This window comes from Phocoena sinus, chromosome 16, assembly GCF_008692025.1.
Source record: "Phocoena sinus isolate mPhoSin1 chromosome 16, mPhoSin1.pri, whole genome shotgun sequence".
Taxonomy (NCBI): Eukaryota; Metazoa; Chordata; class Mammalia; order Artiodactyla; family Phocoenidae; genus Phocoena; species Phocoena sinus.
Genome location: NC_045778.1, coordinates 58,772,668 through 58,791,007, shown reverse-complemented (window position 1 = coordinate 58,791,007; position 18,340 = coordinate 58,772,668). Strand labels below are relative to the sequence as shown.

Genomic DNA, 18,340 nt, shown 5'->3' with positions numbered 1-18,340 from the left:
CTAGGCTGTCACGGTTATCTCCGATGGAGCAGTTAGGGAAGAGGACAACTGCCAACCCCCTAGCGCATCCCTGGTGCTAAGGGGGCACTGCTGTGATGGTGGTGGTGGGGCAGCAGCAGTGAAGGAATCCTGACTGCGTCCTGGCGTCTGGCTGGCTGGTGACCAGGGGCCACGTGGGCCAGACTATTGGTAGGCTCAGTCTCATTTCTGTTCATGTGATGGTCTGGGTATCCCGAAACATGGTACCCACAAACTCAAGAAGGAAACCAGAGGGAAAGGCAATGATGTTGGTACTAAGACATTTATTACATCATAAAAAATCCATCGTTGTCCTGTTTTTCCATATGTACATGCTCCTGTGGGCAGTCCCTCTGTCCAGCCCCACCTGTCCACCCTCCATGGCGCCAATCAACTCTCCAAACTGACCAACTAATAAAAGAGGAAGAACTAGAGGAGGTGGCCCAGGGCTGATGGGAGTGGGGTTGGGAGAGGGAAACAAAGTGCAGAGTGATTGGCTTGGCTCTCGATGCCTGACCACGGGCAGGAGGAGCACAAGGGCAGGCACTGCAGGGCTGGTACAGTGATGCCTCCCCGAGCTGCCAGGCTGCAGGTGATACCTGAGTGTGCTCTCAGGTTGGACTCCCAGGAATGGAGAGCAGAGGAGGAAGGTCCCACAGACTGACTGTGGGTCCCAGGAGGGGCTATAAAAGTTCTTTTTCAGGTCCCCATCCAAGTAGCAGTGATAGCAGCTTGGGCTGGGACTGAAGAATTTGTGGCCCCTGGGACAGCTGAGGGGTGGGCCAGGGACAGCCTGGTAGGAAGTACTGGTCCTGATCGCTGAGGGCCCTGCCTTAGTTGACCTCAGAGGTGGGCAGGGGGTCTGTGGGGCGGGGTGTGGCCAGGAGGGGCACAGGTGAGGTGGCCTCGATGAGAGCGGGGTTGAGTATGATAGGCAGAGTCATGGGGGGCACGCCCACCTGCAGTGGGGAGGCCAAGGGCTGCAGGATCAGTGGGGGCTGAGCCAGGGGTGGAGGCCCATCCGGGGTAGGGCTCAGTCTGCTGGGGCTGGATGCCACTGGTGATCCAGAGGAGCTGCTGTTGGCAGGTCGGGGGCCCTCGGGCTTCTCAAAGTCTAGAGGGAAAGCAAGGTGGCTGCAGTCAGACTCGCTCACATTCTGCAGCTAGTTTACCAAACTTCTGCTTCTCCCACTCCTGTAAGCAAGATGACCCCTCCCAGTCTACACAGTTGAGAGTCTCTGCTCAAAACTTATTCCAGTGTCCAGCTACCTTATATCTACCCTTTATCTTCTTTGCTGTACCTCCAGTAGGTTAATTTTGGTCTGGTCTTTATTAGAATTCCTGAAGGGCAACCTCTGCATATTCATTCCAAGTCCCTGATCCAGCCTCCTTCTCTGAAGCCTGAAAATCCCAGGCAGCTAGCTCATCATAGCTGACCTGGCCCTGCCATTTCCCATAAGAAGAGCAGGTGAACAGGATCTTCTGGTTCTTTCCTTTCCCTGGCTCACAGCCCATGCCCAGCAGCAATCTCAAAGTACCCCGGACCTCCTTGACTTCCTGTTTGACATCCAGCAAACTCGCTCAGAGGGACTCACCACAGGTCCCCAGCTCAGAGGGCATCTCTGGGGGAGGTGGATGGCCAGGTGTCCTGGTGTCACCAGCAGCAGGAGTCAGGTGGGCTGAGGCCAGAGGTTTTGGGGCATGAGGCTCCATGGGCACAGGGTCTGGGGAGGGTAGAGAATCCAGATGGCGGCTCTCGGTGCTTTATTTCAAGTAGAGTCCTGGCTACCCACTAGACTTAACCCCCACCCCAGGCACAGAGAACTAATTATTAGCTCCAGACTCTCTTTGATGAAGTTGGTTGGAGCCCCCTACCCTGGATGACAGTCTGCTTGAAGAGCTCATCTCGTAGGTGGGGCAGGAAACAGTCAATGCGCTCCCAGGTGATCTCCCAGAGGGCTGAGGGGCTGCCTCCTCGGGCATCCGCACTGTGGAAAATCTCTGCTGTGTCCATCACCAGGAGCATGTTCTTCAGAGACTCAGGGATGGCCTCTGACTGCAGGTGGCAGTGGGGCCATGAGAATGGGAAAGAGGGCATGGGGGGATATGGTAAGGAGAAGGCAGCCACCAAGGGGGAAACAGCAAGTCTTCCCAAAAGATGGGAGAGGAAGTAGGCAGCTGGAGTTGGGCTGAGGCAGAACGTACCAGTAAGTCACTGGAGCCTGCGTGCATGTACTTGTCCATGAAATCCAGGATGGTCAGCCAGAGGGCCGCAAAGGTAGAGAGCGACAGCAGTGGAGACAGGTGCTGCAGGAAGACCTATGGTCCCCCAGCCCCTCTCAGCCAAGAGTAGGGTAGGAGCCTTCTGCACCCCTCTCCAAGGGTGGGAGGCAAGCCTGCCCTATCTTGTGTGGGAATCCTGGATCAGAGACTCCTCTGAATTCCAAAATCCTCCCAGGTCCCTGGGTCCTGCTGAGTCTCCATAGCTGGGAGTCCTAAGCACCTACATTACACCTCTAGGTCCTCCCAGTAGCCTTGGCTTCCCTGCTTGCGAAGAGGCAGGTGTGGGGAGAGTGGGTGGGTGTAGGGTCGTGAGCAGTACCTTAGAGAGCAGGGTGGAAGCCCTCATCCGGGTCTCCTCCATCCCGCCCACATCTGCAGGGCTGATGTTTTCCAAGAGCTTGGTCAGTAGAGGAAACAGCACCTGGTGGGTAAGAAGCCAACATCTCCCTAGCAGGGTCAGGTGGAAGCCTTGTCCACTTGACCCTGGGCTGCGGTGGATGGGTACAGAACAGGAGGGAAGGTCTGATACAGGCTGAGAATTGACATCAGGGGCTCTTCAAGCTGCTTGGCTCTCCTTGTCTTTAGGATTTGCACTTTACCTTAAGACCAGAGGGAAGTCCTACCTTGTTAAAACAGGACTCCCATTCCAGGGCATCTAACTTTTGCAGATCATGTACCAGTAGTGCTCGCTGCAGATAGGTCAGTGCCTGCATCCGCACCTGGCGCCGGGCATCACAGCACAGGCAGGCAATGCCTGAGAATGAGAACAGGCTCAGGATCCTTTGGGCATCCTGATCCTGGTACTTCCCAAGCGCCAGCTCCACCTCTGCCCCTGCCCTGCCTGCTCCCCTGAGGTTTACCCTGAAGTAAAGGGCACCAACAGTGGGCCCAGAGGGTGCGTGAATCCGCTTCGATCTTCCGGCCTCCTGTGTCCAGGTGGCGCTGCTCCTCCGCCCATGAGCTGTAGATAGAGGCTGCCCTTGTGTGTAGGGTGTGCATCAGGTCTAGCAACTGGGGTCACAGGAGGGGCATGACATGAGTGGGGTTAGGTCTGGTGGATCCCCTCCTCACTAGCCCACTCCCACTGTCCCTGATTGAGTCCTCAAGGGAGTCCCTAGTACCGATCACACCATACTCCACCCCTCTCACCACTCCCTTCTCCTCAACTTTATGAGCTGGTTGTCCTAGTCCTGACCAGTGTTTCCCAAAGATGGGTATTACTCCTAGTAGCAGGGATTTGAAGAGGTGTGTGGACTAAGTATTTAATAACACAATTACACAGTGAGAAAGGTACTTTTTCACTCCTTTTTCACACTTTCTGATGACAGATAAAGCCTCATCTTGTTAATCTCATTTTAAAAACAGCAAACCTGAGGCTCAGAGGCTTTGATAGGCAACAGTGTCTGGCCAGATTTAATAATTTTTTGTTTTTGTAATTTTTCTAAGGTTATTCTATTTAAAGCAATTAATTCTCCATTTATTTAGTGATGTAAAGTCTGCTCATAAAATAAATTTTATATGTCCTGAATAGACAACAGAATAACTCTGGAAGGATAAACAAGAAACTGATGGCAGTGGTTGCCTCTGGTAAGGGGAACTTAGCAGCTGGAGACAGGAAATGGATGGGACTTTTATCTGCTTACCCTTTTGTACCTTTTGAACTCTGTGCTATGTGCATTTGAATTACTTATTTCAAAAACAAACTATAATTTAAAAATGAAGCAAACAAAGACTTACAGGCGGTCCTGGACAGGGGGGGCACTGTGGGGACACTGGCTGAGGCCCTGGCTGGAACATAGGCCCTTCCTTTCCACCCTGGCTTTCCCTGGCCCCACCAAGACTCCCAATGTCAGGTACCGGGAGAGGAGAGGAAGTAAAGGGTGCCATACTTACGTCCTGACTGACCTGTAAAGACACCGTATGGTAGCTGGCAGGCACACCTTCGTCCTCATCGTCATCACTATGCCCGCCCCGAGTGGCATGTTGGCTGGAGGTTCGAGGCCGCCGAAGCATTGAGCCTTCCTTGGATTTCTTCTTGAAGCGGTTCCCTTTGCTGTCATACTTGTGACTCTTGCCACGTTTCTCCTGGGACTTGCACCCTGAGCAGGGCCAGATGCAGGTCACATTTCCATATCCATGGGTACAGATGGCCTGCTCCTCCCTTTCCCCCGTAATTCACATGGTTACTCCCCAACTGCCCCTTCATCAGGTGACCCACCGCCATTCAGACTGGCCTCCACAAAGATGCGGAGAGTCTTGACACAGAGCTCAAAGTTGTCAGGTGTGATGTGGGCAGCGTCACGCACAATGAAGGACAGGGATTCCACACACTTGAGCAGGGACTTGGTGTCATGTGGCCCGAGGTCCAGCCCCACTGTTAGGCTGTACTGATTGACCAGGGGTGAAGGACCTGGCCAGCTGGTCTCAGGCCCTGGCTTGGAGTTATCGATGTCATCCTTCCCCACCTGTAAAGTACAGAGGAGCTGAGAATCCAGGCTTGACCCTGATCTTCCCCTAGCTCCCCTCTCAGAAGGCCAGGAATCTTTCCCACAGGCCAAGAGGGGAAGACTCACCCGCTGCCCGTATGCTCACTCACCACTAACCAACCGCTGTTGACCACATCAGCATCTGTGGCTGATCGGTGAATCTTGCCAGGCCTGCCATGGTCAGTGTAGACCTCCGAGTCAGAAGTGTACCCTCGGTCCAGGCTCACATCATTTTGATGGAAGGATGGGAGTTCACTATCTGATTGGGCCCCTGAGCCAGCAGGGAGAGGGGCAGAGTCAGGATGGGGATGGGGAAGTTGGGATGAGGCACAGTTTCAGCTCTCAGAAGAAAGGTGCTGAAGCCTGGCCTCTCTTTTCTCTTGGTCTGGATTAGTTTCAGCCCTGTCACTAGAGGGCTGAAGGATGGCCTGGAGAGCTTCTCTGTTGACCAAATGGGGCAGCAGGCTAATTTGGGCTCCTGACAGCATCTAGTAGCAGCTGTTGGGGAGGGAGGTGGCAGTGAGGACAGAGTTTCTGAGAAAACAGTCCTCAGGACAGTAGGAAGCCTGGCTTCATAGCCTTCTCCATTGCCTACTTGCCTTTATGCTGTTTAATCTGTGGGTAATGGGGAGAGGCCCGTTAGGCACAGGAAGCTCTGGAAGCAGAGGGCAGAAGCCAGGGGTATTTAATCTGCTGAACACAACAACCTGCGTTTTGTTTTCCTGTCTCAACCACTGGGGCCATAATTGTTTATCTGCCAGTGTGGGTCTCTCTGGGAAAGGGCTTACCAGCATCAGGTGCATCGGCCCTGGCTGTGGCCTGCAGGGCAGCTGGGGGCTTTACACCTGAGCCAATGCACTCCAGCAGCGTGAAGAGGGTGGCCCAGTCATCACTTGAGTGGATGTTGGCTGCGTTAGTCTTAAGGAGTTCATGGAGCCCATAGGCTACCTGATGACTGACTCGGGACAACACGCTGGGCTTCATTAGTAGCAAAATGCGCAGGGAGAGCAGTACCTGGGGCAGGAGATGGGAGCAGGAAGTGGAAAGTGGGCACATGCGTCTTGTCTAGCCTCCTTCCCCACCAGCCTCCCTAGGTTAGTGAGAACAGTTTTGGCTAAGACTCAACTTAGGGTACTCTGTAGACAGATGGCCAGGGGCTAGGAATGGGGACAAGAAAGAGGCAGGTGTGTTTATAAAAGGGCAATACGAGGGATCCTGTGGTGTTGGAACTATTCAGCATCTTGGCTAGTGGTAGATACACAAACCTACGCAAGTGCTTAAATTGTGTAGAACTTAATACACGTATGAATACAAGTAAAACTGAGGAAATCTGTATAAGATTAGTGAATTGTATCAATGTCAGTATCTTGGTTATGATACTACACTATAGTTTTGCACAATGCTACCATTGGGGTAAAGTGGGTAAAGTGTACAGCCCCCAACTTATGATAATTTAACTTAGATTTTTTTTTTTTTTTTTAATAGATTTTTTTTTTTTTTTTTTTTTTAGATGTTGGGGGTAGGAGTTTATTAATTAATTTATTTTTGCTGGGTTGGGTCTTCGTTTCTGTGCGAGGGCTTTCTTTAGTCGTGGCAAGCGGGGGGCCACTCTTCATCACGGTGCGCAGGCCTCTCACTATCGCGGCCTTTCTTGCTGCGGAGCACAGGCTCCAGACGCGCAGGCTCAGTAGGTGTGGCTCACGGGCCCAGCCGCTCCGCGGCATGTGGGATCCTCCCGGACCGGGGCACGAACCCGTGTCCCCTGCATCGGCAGGCGGACTCTCAACCACTGCGCCACCAGGGAAGCCCCTAGATTTTTTTGACTTCACAATGGTATAAAAGTGAAACACATTCAGTAGAAACCATACTTTGAGTTTTGATTTTTTCCAGGGCTACTGATACGCAGCACAGTACTCTTTTGTGATGCTGGGCAGTGGCAGGGAGCCACAGCTCTCAGTCAGCCATGCCATTATGAGGGTAAACAACTGATGCACTTAGAACCATTCCGTACCCAGACAACCATTCTGTTTGCCACTTTCAGTACAGTATTCAATAAATTACCTGAGATATCCAATACTTTATTATAAAATAGACTGCATATGAATCTATAATTATCTCTATTTTCAAAGTTTAATTTTTTAAAAACTGAAAAAAAGACCAGCAACATTATGCAAAACTACAGCATAATATCATAACCAGGATACTGACATTGATACAATTCACTAATCTTATTCAGATTTCCCCAGTTTTACTTGTACTCATACGTGTATTAAGTTCTACACAATTTAAGCACTTGTGTAGGTTTGTGTATCCAGCACTAGCCAAGATGTTGAATAGTTCCAACACCACAGGATCCCTTGTGTTGCCCTTTTATAACCACACCTGCCTTTCTTGCCCCCATCCCTAGCCCCCGGCCATCTGTCCACAACTTCTAAAACCTCGTCAATTCAAAAACGTCATATAAATGGAATGATATAGTACATAACCGTTTGGGATTGGCTTTTTTCACTTAGTATAATTCCTTGGACAGTCATGCAAGTTGCTGCATGTATCAACAGTTTGTTGCTTTTAATTGCTGAATAGTATTCCATGGTATGTATGTACTACACTTTACGCTGAAAACCATCTGGGCTGATTCTAGTTTCTGGCTACTACAAATAAAGATCCTGTGAACATTCATGTATAGGTTTTTTATAAAAGTAAATTTTCATTTCTCTGGGGTAAGTGCCCAAGAGTGCAACTGCTGGATTGTGTTGTAACTGCATGTTTAGTTTTATAAGAAACTGCTCTATCATTTTATATTCCTACCAGAAATTTAAGAGTGACTGACCCACATCCTTGTCTGCATTTGGTATTATCACTGTTTTTCACTTTAACCATTCTGACAGGTGTGTAGTGGTATCTCACTGTGGTTTTAATTTGCATTTCCCTGTTGGATAATGATGATGAACACCACTTAAGCTTCTTCATGTGCTTATCTGCCATCTGTATATCTTCTTCATATCTTTCACCCATTTTCTAATTGGTCTGTTGTTTTTTTTTTACTGTTACGTTCTGAGTTCTTTTATATTTTAGGTATTAGTCTTTTTTCAGATATTTGATTTGCAAACATACACTCCTTGTCTTTACCTCCTTTTCACACTGGGCTCTCATAGAGTAGAATTTTTAATATTGATGAAATCTACCAGTTTTTCCTTTTATGGATTATATTTTTGGTGTCAAGTCTAAGAACTTTTTGCCTAGCTCCCAAAGATATCCTCCTATTTTTCTTTCTAGGGTTTCATAGTTTTACATTTTACATTTAATTCTATGATTCATTTTGAGTTAATTTTTCTATAAGGTATGAGGCTTAGGTCAAGGTTCATTTGTCCCCTGCCCCCTCAACCATGCATTTCAATTGCTCCAGCAATTAAAAGGATTATGCTTCCTCCACTGAATTGTTTTTGCACCTTTGTCAAAAAATTAGGCATCTTTGTGTGCGTCTATTTCTGGTTTCTCCTGTTACATCGATGCATGTGTCTGTCCCTCCAAAAATACCACAGTGTTGATTACTATAGCTGTATAGTAAGCCTTAATATCAGATGGAGTGATTCCTCCCACGTTTTTTCTCAAAATGTTCAGCTATTCTAGGGCCTGTGCTTTTCCATCTTAGAATAAGCTTGTCTATGTCTACAAAAAAACCTTGCTGGGATTTTCATAGGAGTTGCATTAAACTTACAGATCAATCAAGGAAGGAATGACATCTTCACTACGTTGAGTCTTCCAATCCACGCATGTGGTATGCCTCTTCATTTATTTGGGTCTTTAATATCTTTCATTAGCATTTGTAAGTTTCAGCATACAGATCCTATACATGTTTTGTTAGGTGTATAGCTAAGTATTTGATTTCATTTGGAGCACTTGTAAATGGTTTCATTTTCTATATGTTCATTGTTAGTATAAAGAAATGTGATTAATTTTTGTGTATTGATCTTATATCCTGTGACCTTCCTGAACTCATTTCTATACTATTTGTCTTTTATAAATTGGGTGAAGAGATCTCAGGAGGGTCCTAAGCATGAGAGCCAGGAAATCAGGTATGGGGCTGGGACTGCCACAAGGCAGCAGCCGTCCAGCCCTACTGAGCAGAGGTGCTGAGTACTAGCTTCATGCCTGAGGCCATTCCAGATTCACTCTCAATGTCCCTGTTAGACTCCCCTAGCCCTGTGGTAGGTTACTGGGCTCATGCTATGGGGCACTAAATGAAGTCTCTGTCTCAGGCCATATCCATAACTGATACTGTGGCTTTAGTCCCTTGTATACCTTCCTGCCTTCCCAGCTGCACTCAGCTTACCTGGCCACTGATCTCTTCTCTCCGGAGTAGCCTAATGGCTAGGCGCAGCAGCCCCACTACTGCCCGCTCCACAAGGAAGCAGAAGTCCTGTGCCTGGACACATAGGTGGTATAGATGGTCTCGAACAGTCTGCCACACACAGCCCACACGGTCCCTGAGAAACATAAGGGATGAGGATAGTCTCAGCTGTAAAGGCCACTGGGCAATAAGCCTCTTTTTCTGATTGAGGCTAGGTCCTTCAGAGCTCAGTGGTATTATACCCTAAGCAGGCAGCTATAATGAGCAAGCTTCTCCTCTACTGCCTATAGCTTCATGTGCTTCTTGTCCCTAGAGCCCACTCTGCAAGATTACTCCAGGCTTCCATCCCCTTGGCACAAGCCCAGTATGAGGCCTGCCTAAAGACTGCCTTCTACCTGTTCTCCAGCACAATCCTCAGCAGCATCTCCAGGCAGAAAGCAGCATCCTCTTCATCATAGGTCTCTTCATCTGGTGTCACTGAGACCAGAGCCTGGAGGAGAATAACAGCAGGAAAACAGGCATGGAGGAGAAGCCAGCCACTGGCCCACCCCTGACAGAAACTGAGGCATACACCACTATCCCTGTCTCCCCTCCCAGACCCAGCCAGCCCTTTCACCCCTCCTCCCTCTTCACTCTGTACCTTCATGAGCTCCTGCAGTGACTCCAGCTGGAGGAATTTGCTTTCTGTGATCATCTTTTCTGGGTCACATTGCTAGAGGTGGCACAAGAGAGGGTTTTTTTTTTTTTTTTTTTTTTTCTGTATGCGGGCCTCTTACTGTTGTGGCCTCTCCCGTTGTGGAGCGCAGGCTCTGGACACGCAGGCTCAGCGGCCATGGCTCACGGGCCCAGCTGCTCCACGGCATGTGGGATCTTCCCGGACCGGGGCACGAACCCGTGTCCCCTGCATCGGCAGGCGGACTCTCAACCACTGCGCCATCAGGGAAGCCCCGAGAGAGGGGTTATTGATAAGGACTAGAGGGAAGAGAATGTTCCCAAGAAGCCAGGGAGAGAGGGCAGAAGGAGTCAACTCTGGTCACAAACCCTAGATGACCCTATTCTTCAGTTCATAGGACAGTGTCTATCTAGTAGAGAAGGGTCTAGGCTTGTTCACCAGGGGTAGGCAGGGGCAGTTACCTTGATACAGTCCAAGGCCATTCTCTTGGCCTCTTGGTTCTCAGTGGATGGGCCCCGCACGCTAGACTGCTCAGTACCACTAAGTGTCAGCCAGCTCACAAAGCTCAGCACTGTCGACTCTCCTCTGTAGAAAGAGAGTACAAGCTCTAGTGAGCTCCAGAGTTCTAATCCTCCCTCTGCAAGGTCTCCAGCCTCTGATTTCCCCTCACCGGTTTGATGGTGTCTCTTCCCGTTGTAGAGAGATCTTGCCATTGGGATCCACAAAATCTTCTACCTGGAAAATCAGGTCAAGAATAATTTCTTTCCACATGCCCTCTGCATTTCCTGCTCTGCCATGCAAAGTTTTCTGGCTTTCTTCCTGTTGTCCTCTGCCCTACACTATTGACTGGGCCCCTCCAATTGATGACTGGCAACAACTTCTACCAGCCTTCCTTTACAGCTATCCCCATGGCCAAAGATCTGTGGTCTTACATTTGAGGCGTTCCTGGTAAGTTTCAGCATGCATCAGGCCCAGTGCTACTCTCAACCAGTTCTATATGCAGACAGTACGTAATCTTGGAGCTCTTGCCTTGTTATTATTGATTAGTCTCCTACCAAGAATTACCTCCACCATAGCCTTGGGCAGCAGTTGGGCTCGGAAGAGCTGCAGCATGGCCTCCATGATATTCTTCCAGCCCTCCCGCAGGATGTCACCATGACGATGGGCCAAATGGAATACTGTCTTGGCTGCAATGTGGGCTTTAGGGTTGCTTCCAAACACAGTGGGCAGGTTCTCAATGGACTGGAAAGGAAGATGAGATGAGGCTTAGGGTCTGGCAAATGTCTTGAAAGGAGATTCTCTTAGGCCTCTACCTATGGTTCCTGAGGGTCCTTCTGCTAGTTCTGCTTCAATCCCCCATAATACTGGTGGGAAGGGCTACCCTGGCTAAGGCCTTCTCCACTATTGCATCTCTTCTCTCATCCCCATTATATAAGGTAATGCTATTCTCATCCTAGGGTGTGTCAGACAGAAATGGCTAAGCTCTACTGTAGTCCAGGGGTAGTGAGAGAATATGCTGATGGAAACCAGCTCCACAGATAAGGGTAGGTCTATGGCTAAAAGAGAGGTCTTCCTTTGGAACTCCAAGTACACAGTTCCTGTCCCTGCTCACCTCACTGCTGAGAGCTGTGAATTTGCATAGAGAGATGATGAGATTGTCAAACACATCACTGAGGCCATAGTGGGCGGAGATCATGGCGCACTTCCTGTAACGTCACATATCAGATACAGTCACTGAAAGGCCAGGCAGCCCTTCCAAGTCCCCAAGGAGGCTTGCTTGGGATTCTTCCCTAATCAGTCCCAGGAAGAAACCTTTTACTCTTGAGTCTGTTTAAGACTGAGCTTTCCCAAGCTTCAGCCTCCCTGAAAACTCAGGAGGAACCCATTCTAAGGAAAATAAGAGTAGGAGTCAGAGAGGCATGGAGGCAACCAAGTTAAATCAAAGAGGTGGAAGGAGATCCAAGACCATAGTCAAACTCTGGCTACCTGAAGCCTGAGATGGCTTTTTGGATGATTGTCTCCTCAAGGCTTTTGTCAAAGACATAAGAAAGAGCAGCAATAGTGGGGCCCCAGGTCATGGTGAAGAGGTCAAGATCGTAGCTGCCAGCAGGCACACGTAGGAATATGCCTTCTGGGGTGGCACCTCGATGAAGCAGCACATTCCATACATAATTCTCCCGAACCAGGCCTGTCTGCTCCTCAGGCATCACAATTTCCTCATTCCTGTCAGGAGGTGACAAAAGGAGTAGGTGCACTGCTCTGAACCTGACTGGTTACAAACTAGGACAAGGGGCTTTCTGCCCATTACTGACACTTTCCTTCAATGAGAGGTCATCAAAACTGCAGCTCAGTGGTCTGCTTCCCTCCCCACCAGTGGCACCAAGGAGAAAGAAAGGAAGCATCCCATAATCTCCAAGCCCCATCTCTAAGTGGGCCTTTAGTTCTATAGTAAGATCTCATATTTTTTCTGGGTATGAGAAGATGAACAATTCTACCTTTTCTGATTAACAGTAGAAACCTAAGTGTCCCAAACCTCATCTTCTAGTACCCATCTTGGGTTCTCTACTAGCCCCATAATGCATCTTGCAAGCTAGACAGGAAAACCCAGCTTCTCTGCGTTCGGAAAATGGGGTGATGACATTCCACTTAGCAGGGGCAGTTTGGATCCTGGCTCAGGGTACTAAAGTTCCAGTACTATTCAGGCTTCTTTGAGGAATAAATCAGTTGGGGGAGAAGGGGCTGCCCAGATAAATTACGATGCTAAATCCAGGGTGTATGAGTCACTGCAGTCTGATGTGACTCCAAAATCTGGAGAAGGAAGTAGCGTGCTTCTCCTTAACAGAGATGCTACACCATTCTCTACGCATACTCACTTGATGGCATGGTACATGTCCTCCAGAATGTCTTGCTCAAAGTCCTTGCCTCCATTCACACCTTTTAGATTTTTGCGAAACTCCTAGAGACAGGGCAATAAGCTTTACCCCCCATGTGTCAATGCTGAAGCCCCACTCAGGGAACCCCTGGGTCTGTGGTAAATAGGACTTTAGGAAACAGTAAGTGACAGAATCCACTTCCCTACCCCAGTTCCTCTTCTGGATTGGCCAGCGCCCCCTGACTCCCTTGGACAGAAGCTTGTCTATTGTGCCCACTGGAAAACCCATGTCCTTCCTGCTACCTCCAAAGCTGTGCTGGAACTGCTCTGCCATGGCTGGGATCCAATCTTACCTCCAGGGTCATGGGTGCATTTTGCTTGCGAACATTGTGGTTGTGCTGGTCAGTATTAAGCATGATGACAGCATAGGCCAGGGCAAAGCAGGCATCGCTATTGGCAAATGGGGAGCCATTACAATTCTGAAAAATCAAAGACCCCACCTACGTCAATGCCCTTCTCTGGCCAATCAAACCCTCACTACCAACCCACTGGTCAATGATGATAAAGAGGAAGGTACCAGCCAGAAAGAGGCCCATCTCTTGCCAACTCCCTGATGGAAGCTGGCCCCTCTATGGGAAAGCTCACTGACATTGCTCTTAGCCTTCTTAGGAGACAGCAACTGGGTCCTTCAGTTGAAGCCATAGAAACCCTTAGTCAAATTAATTTGGGATGCTGGGCTCAGTCCCTGCCACTCAAACTCACCCTCCAATGTTCTGTGAATGCCTCTAGCAACCTCTGGATGACTGGTGCTTCCCCGGGCAAGCGGAAGGCTTCCAGGTAGAGACGGAGAGCTTCGTCCAGCCGCAGACCCTGAAAGCTGAAGGTGCTACAGGGAAAGAAAGAAGGACGAAAGGCTTAAGATGTATAAGCTGCAAATGTTGGGTGCTCTATTAGCTACAGTCCCACTAAGCTTCTCCTATTGGAACAGAAAAGGCTGAGAGCTCCGGCAAAGGGGAGGTATCTCCTAGGTCATCTCTAACACAGAACCAGAATTTGACAACCCCTAAGCTTAGTACTCTTCACATCAGTGTGCTCCTACATAGAAACCTCATCCCTGGAACCCAGAACCTACCCTGTGCTCAGGAACCCTACTCCACCCCTTTGCAATGTTCTCTATGTAGAATGGAATGGTGCCCAAAGCTTTCTTGCTGGAGACTCTTTCAGATCCAAAAGATATAAATCTTGGGAAGAGGAAGAGTGTATGACCTGGGTCACCATCAGGAACTGACTGGTACTGTTTTGAACTGTCTGTCCCCCCAGGCTGATCATCAACTATGTCCCACATTTCTTGCAGTTTCCTCACCTCACAAAGCTCTCCAACAGGTCAATGTTTTTGCGGTCACTCACAAACTCTCCAATCATTTTCTTGTCCAGCCGAGGGTTCTCTCGCAGCCACTGGGCTACCTCTGTGTTGTCCATTGGGATGGTGAGGAGACCTTTCTCTTGCAGAAACTGGATCCCCTTCTTTGGTTTCTGGTTGAACTGCTCTGTGCCAGTAATCAGCAGCTAGAGAAGAAATACAGGAGGTGTCAAAAGCTGCTCTGCCCCTAAACCAGACAAGGGCAGGTCTCCATCACAGTCCACAGCTGGTCACCTAATGGGCTCCTAGGACATGGTTCTAAGTCACTCCAGAACTAAGGCTGAACCACATTGGCCCCTAGCTTTACTCAATCTCCATGTTTAACTAGAAGTGGCTGAGGAGCTCCTTTTTACTCCTTTTCTGAGTGCTAAAGATGCACAGCACTCTCGTCCAACCTCAGAACCAGAGAAAAAAAATAAGAAAGAGACTAGAGAAGGTTTTCTTTTCTCTCCAGTATTAGAGCTGTTCCTGGCATCTGTTTACAGACTAGCTCGGATTCCCCTTCTTTCTTTGGCTTCCTAGCTCTTAAGGCCCTGGGGTTTGAAAGACAAGGTGAAATAACTGCGATAATAACTTTTTGACTGTCTAGTCACAGCCCTGCAATCAAGGGCACACATAAACCAAAGTCATTTAGGCTGGCCTTACAAGGAAGAAAGGGTTAAATAGAAGGTTTTCTTTGTGTTACCAGAAAACCAGAAAGTACAGTTATTTGAACTTTACTAAAAAGCACCAGAATAAATGTCAATTCCCTTTTATTGCCAATCATCACCCCAGAGCTCGAGATGACCAATAACCTTCGGTGACCCACAGGATACCAGCTCCCAGGGCTCTTGTCACCACAAGTAACACCTGACTCTCAGCTAGGGCAGCATTTGCCCAGGAGCACACAATACGAGATGCTGATTACATGGCTTAGGAGTAAGGAAAGGGATTCAAAGGAGATTGGGGGGTTGCTGAAGCCCCAAGAAGCTCAAAAACTAGCCTTGGGAAGCTGTTCAGTGAGCTTAGACTCTCCCTCATTCTCTGAGAAAGAAACCCGACAGAGAACACCCAGTCAGAAGTGGGTAGAGGCTGAGCTCTGGGGATATCTATATATACCTTCTTTTTATTCTTAATTTCAATCAACTCCCGTGGATCTGGCAGGAGACAGGAAAATCGAGGTGGCTTCCGGGTAAACTTTTTGTCAGCTAGGAATGGGAGGAAGAGAGGGAAACACCAGTAAGACCTCTTTTACCAGGATAATGACTTTTGGAAGGATGCTGATATACTCTCTAGTGAAAAAAAGGATGCCTCAGAAAATTTCTTGTCCTCATCAGTCTTCCACTTCCTTAGAAGTCCTATCTTCTAGGGCTCCAAATGTTTTCTTGCCTCTCTCTGGGTCTGAAGGCATGGTGAGCAGCCAATGTTGATTCAGGTACTACCCTAGGGTATTTCTGCTCCCCTCCCCTCTGTTCTCTAACAGGCCTTCCAGTTGAGGGGGCTTAGAATGATGGATACCCAGTACCCACCCCCAGAGTCACCAGCTTCCTCCAGATCACTGCATCCTGGTTTCCCATGTTCTGCTGGCAGCCGCCCTCCACCTGGCACATGCAGGCCTGTGATGTCTGGGGCCATGCCTATAGCCTTCCCATTGCTGGCCGCTCTCTCAGCTGGTAAGAGAGAAGAAGGTAAATGAAGACTGATGGTGTTGGAAGCCAAGCAGAGCTGCAGAAGAATCGAGCTTCAGGCCAAGGAGATCTGCATGTTCCCACACAGGTCACCGGCCCTGACAGGACATACCCAAGCCCAAATAAGTAGTCACTATCCCAGGTCAGCCAAGCATTAGATTCTACAATTTAATAAAGAGATTATGCAATCACTTTCCCTGACCTTCTGCAACCTCAATCTTAAGGAAAAGTTAGAGAAGATTAATTAGAGTGGAGGCAGGCACTGGGGGTAGGAAAAGGTAGGGCCTGGAGCTTTTAGGCACAGAAGTTCTATATCCTTTAATCTATATTCTCTTTTCTCCCCATAAAGAAATAACAACTCTGTAAAAATAGCTAAAGCATGGAAGAGGAGAAAGGGAGAAGTCCATGAGTCCTGCAATGTGCCAGCCTGGTCTATGATTCACATCACCAAACCTCGGAAACACAGAATTAGGAGTACTTTGGAGGAAATGACATAAGGGTAGGAGAACGGATTCAGTGAGTAGAGAAGGGATAAACATAGAACCCTGGGATCCTCAAAGAAAGAAATGCCTCTCACTATTGTTGGCTTCTCGAGTGCCATCTACTGCCTCACAGCCAGGTCTGGCTGCCTCTTTCTTTTCTTGCTGGGTAAGGTTGTTGAGGACTTTGGCTTGGCAGTGGGCCTCAGTGCTGTCAATCACTGTCAACAGGGCATCAAGAGACAGCAGGTGTGTTGTATAGAGCTGACCAGACACAGGGAAGGAATTCTGGAAAGTAAACAGATACAGGAGACTTGGGGTTAGAATACTTTTCCAAAAATCCTAAAACCGCCCATAACTTCTACATTGCCTTAAGATACACTTCTTCTTCTTGTTCCCCAGCTCTCAAGTGTTTCGTTCCCTATATGTAGCATCCTCACTACCACCAGAGAGATCTCCTTAATAAAGTCGTCTTTCTAGAGGTCAGTAATAATGCTCAGCACCTTGGACAGCAGCTTGGTGAGATCTTCAAAGAGGTTGGAACAGTAGTAGTCACAATCATAGTTGATATAGAGCTCAGTGACAAAGCTGGGGATGTGCCAGAGCTGCACAGTGGCCTCCAAAGCCATCTCCTTCATTTCATAAGGCATCTTGGGGTTCTCCACAGTGATGATATCCATGAGCTTTTTGATGTACATCTGACAATAATCCAATAATTGCCATTTGGGTGGGGAAAGGATTCAAGATAGGAAGAGACAAATTGGACAGGAAAAACATTAAACAGGAAGCAGACGCCTAGCCAGAAGGTATGCATTAAGAGATACTTAATGGTATTCCATCCCCTAAATACATCCCCCCCTTTGTCCTTCATGATGGGGGAGGCCTGGCTCTCTACCTCGTACCTGATCAAGTTGCCCATTGCCCTTTTTGTGCTCTCTGTGTGAGCCTGATTTGGTCCTATTCAGAGTTCCCTTTTGCAATTTAGTGGCAAAGCTAGCTTGACTTGCCTGCCTGTGTTGCAAAAGAACTGCGGACAGAAGAGTTTTACCCACTCATGGTGAGGTTACCTGCCAGTTCTCATATTCCGGTTCTCCTATTTTATAGCCAGCCAGGTATCTCTGGGCACCTTTTAAGTTCTCCACTGAAGAGGAGAGCCAATGAACCAAACTATGGAGGCTAAAAGCACTCTCCTCAGAAGCCACCAAATCCCACTCCTGCAGCATGACAAAGCTGACCCGAATGAAGGTGCCATACATCTTCCTATTTTTTTTCCAACTTCAAGAAACTCACCTCTAATTGGAACTTGAGGTGCTCCCTCATGCTCTCAAACAGTAGGAAGCATACCCGCAGGGAAGCAGCATAAAGGTTCAGTCGCTCTACGCTGAGTAGCTGGAGATCACAGTAGGATGGGCTATTAGGTTTCTGAACCTGACTATGGCTCAACCAAGAGAAAGCAGGACAGCAAACTGTGGGAAGTTGTCACTAAGGTCATGTGCTCTGAGGGAACTCTCTATATCTAGCCATTCCTATGTTTCCCTTTGGTTGCCAGAGTCCCCGGGGAACTACTGGAGTCCTCTTGACTATGACTACTGGTCAGTAGGGGAGGTAGGTTCTTTCCTGGGTCCTATACTCTTCACATGAATCAGCCAAACCTCCCTGTGTTCCCCTGGCCCTTGAAAGACCCTGAAAAAAAGCCAGGTGTTCGGAGTCCCTCTAGAAATCCAGTCTTACCTGGAATAAGTGGCGGCACATCTCATCCTTGATGAGGCCCAAGAGGGTTTGGCACTGGGCTACAGGGGCCGACTCAAGAGCCACTGTCAGCAAATGCAGTCCCATGTGGATCATAACCTCTGAGTTGTGGCGGTCGTGTGGGTTGGTGAGAGAGATGAGGAATCGGAAGAGCTCGCGGATGCAAGGAAGACCATAGGGGACCAAAGCTGTGCCTGGGAAAGGCCAGGAGGGAAGTGGGACTGCTAAGAAACAACTGGCTCAATCACTTGGCCTAGCCTGCTCTGCATTATACAGGCAATTTCAGATAAGTGATTCTCTTCAGGAAAAAAATGTTTTTTTTCTGGGGCAGTAAGAAGACTA

The 18,340-nt window shown here is 48.7% G+C and overlaps 1 protein-coding gene across 11 annotated transcripts in view; it reads right to left on the bottom strand.

Moving 5' to 3' along the window:
- GBF1 (golgi brefeldin A resistant guanine nucleotide exchange factor 1) overlaps nucleotides 1-18,340 on the bottom strand; it is a 126,301-nt gene that overhangs the window by 3,259 nt on the left and 104,702 nt on the right. For 5 of the 11 annotated variants that reach the window (XM_032607820.1, XM_032607821.1, XM_032607822.1 and 2 more), the window contains 29 exons: nucleotides 17,981-18,192; nucleotides 17,540-17,638; nucleotides 16,753-16,947; nucleotides 16,348-16,537; nucleotides 15,612-15,752; nucleotides 15,202-15,290; nucleotides 14,047-14,249; nucleotides 13,446-13,569; nucleotides 13,037-13,162; nucleotides 12,685-12,767; nucleotides 11,798-12,034; nucleotides 11,424-11,517; nucleotides 10,877-11,053; nucleotides 10,482-10,546; nucleotides 10,273-10,396; nucleotides 9,779-9,850; nucleotides 9,534-9,628; nucleotides 9,121-9,274; nucleotides 5,576-5,801; nucleotides 4,898-5,058; nucleotides 4,520-4,766; nucleotides 4,195-4,400; nucleotides 3,162-3,312; nucleotides 2,925-3,055; nucleotides 2,621-2,722; nucleotides 2,224-2,337; nucleotides 1,894-2,074; nucleotides 1,614-1,742; nucleotides 283-1,132 (listed from right to left, as the gene is read on the bottom strand). In XM_032607820.1, the coding sequence (XP_032463711.1) occupies nucleotides 852-1,132; nucleotides 1,614-1,742; nucleotides 1,894-2,074; nucleotides 2,224-2,337; nucleotides 2,621-2,722; nucleotides 2,925-3,055; nucleotides 3,162-3,312; nucleotides 4,195-4,400; nucleotides 4,520-4,766; nucleotides 4,898-5,058; nucleotides 5,576-5,801; nucleotides 9,121-9,274; nucleotides 9,534-9,628; nucleotides 9,779-9,850; nucleotides 10,273-10,396; nucleotides 10,482-10,546; nucleotides 10,877-11,053; nucleotides 11,424-11,517; nucleotides 11,798-12,034; nucleotides 12,685-12,767; nucleotides 13,037-13,162; nucleotides 13,446-13,569; nucleotides 14,047-14,249; nucleotides 15,202-15,290; nucleotides 15,612-15,752; nucleotides 16,348-16,537; nucleotides 16,753-16,947; nucleotides 17,540-17,638; nucleotides 17,981-18,192 (4,409 nt within the window). In that variant the 3' untranslated portion in view covers nucleotides 283-851. Of the gene's footprint in view, nucleotides 1-282; nucleotides 1,133-1,613; nucleotides 1,743-1,893; nucleotides 2,075-2,223; nucleotides 2,338-2,620; nucleotides 2,723-2,924; nucleotides 3,056-3,161; nucleotides 3,313-4,194; nucleotides 4,401-4,519; nucleotides 4,767-4,897; nucleotides 5,059-5,575; nucleotides 5,802-9,120; nucleotides 9,275-9,533; nucleotides 9,629-9,778; nucleotides 9,851-10,272; nucleotides 10,397-10,481; nucleotides 10,547-10,876; nucleotides 11,054-11,423; nucleotides 11,518-11,797; nucleotides 12,035-12,684; nucleotides 12,768-13,036; nucleotides 13,163-13,445; nucleotides 13,570-14,046; nucleotides 14,250-15,201; nucleotides 15,291-15,611; nucleotides 15,753-16,347; nucleotides 16,538-16,752; nucleotides 16,948-17,539; nucleotides 17,639-17,980; nucleotides 18,193-18,340 lie in introns of those variants that run through there. The other 6 variants (XM_032607824.1, XM_032607827.1, XM_032607825.1 and 3 more) reach the window with 3 other exon arrangements.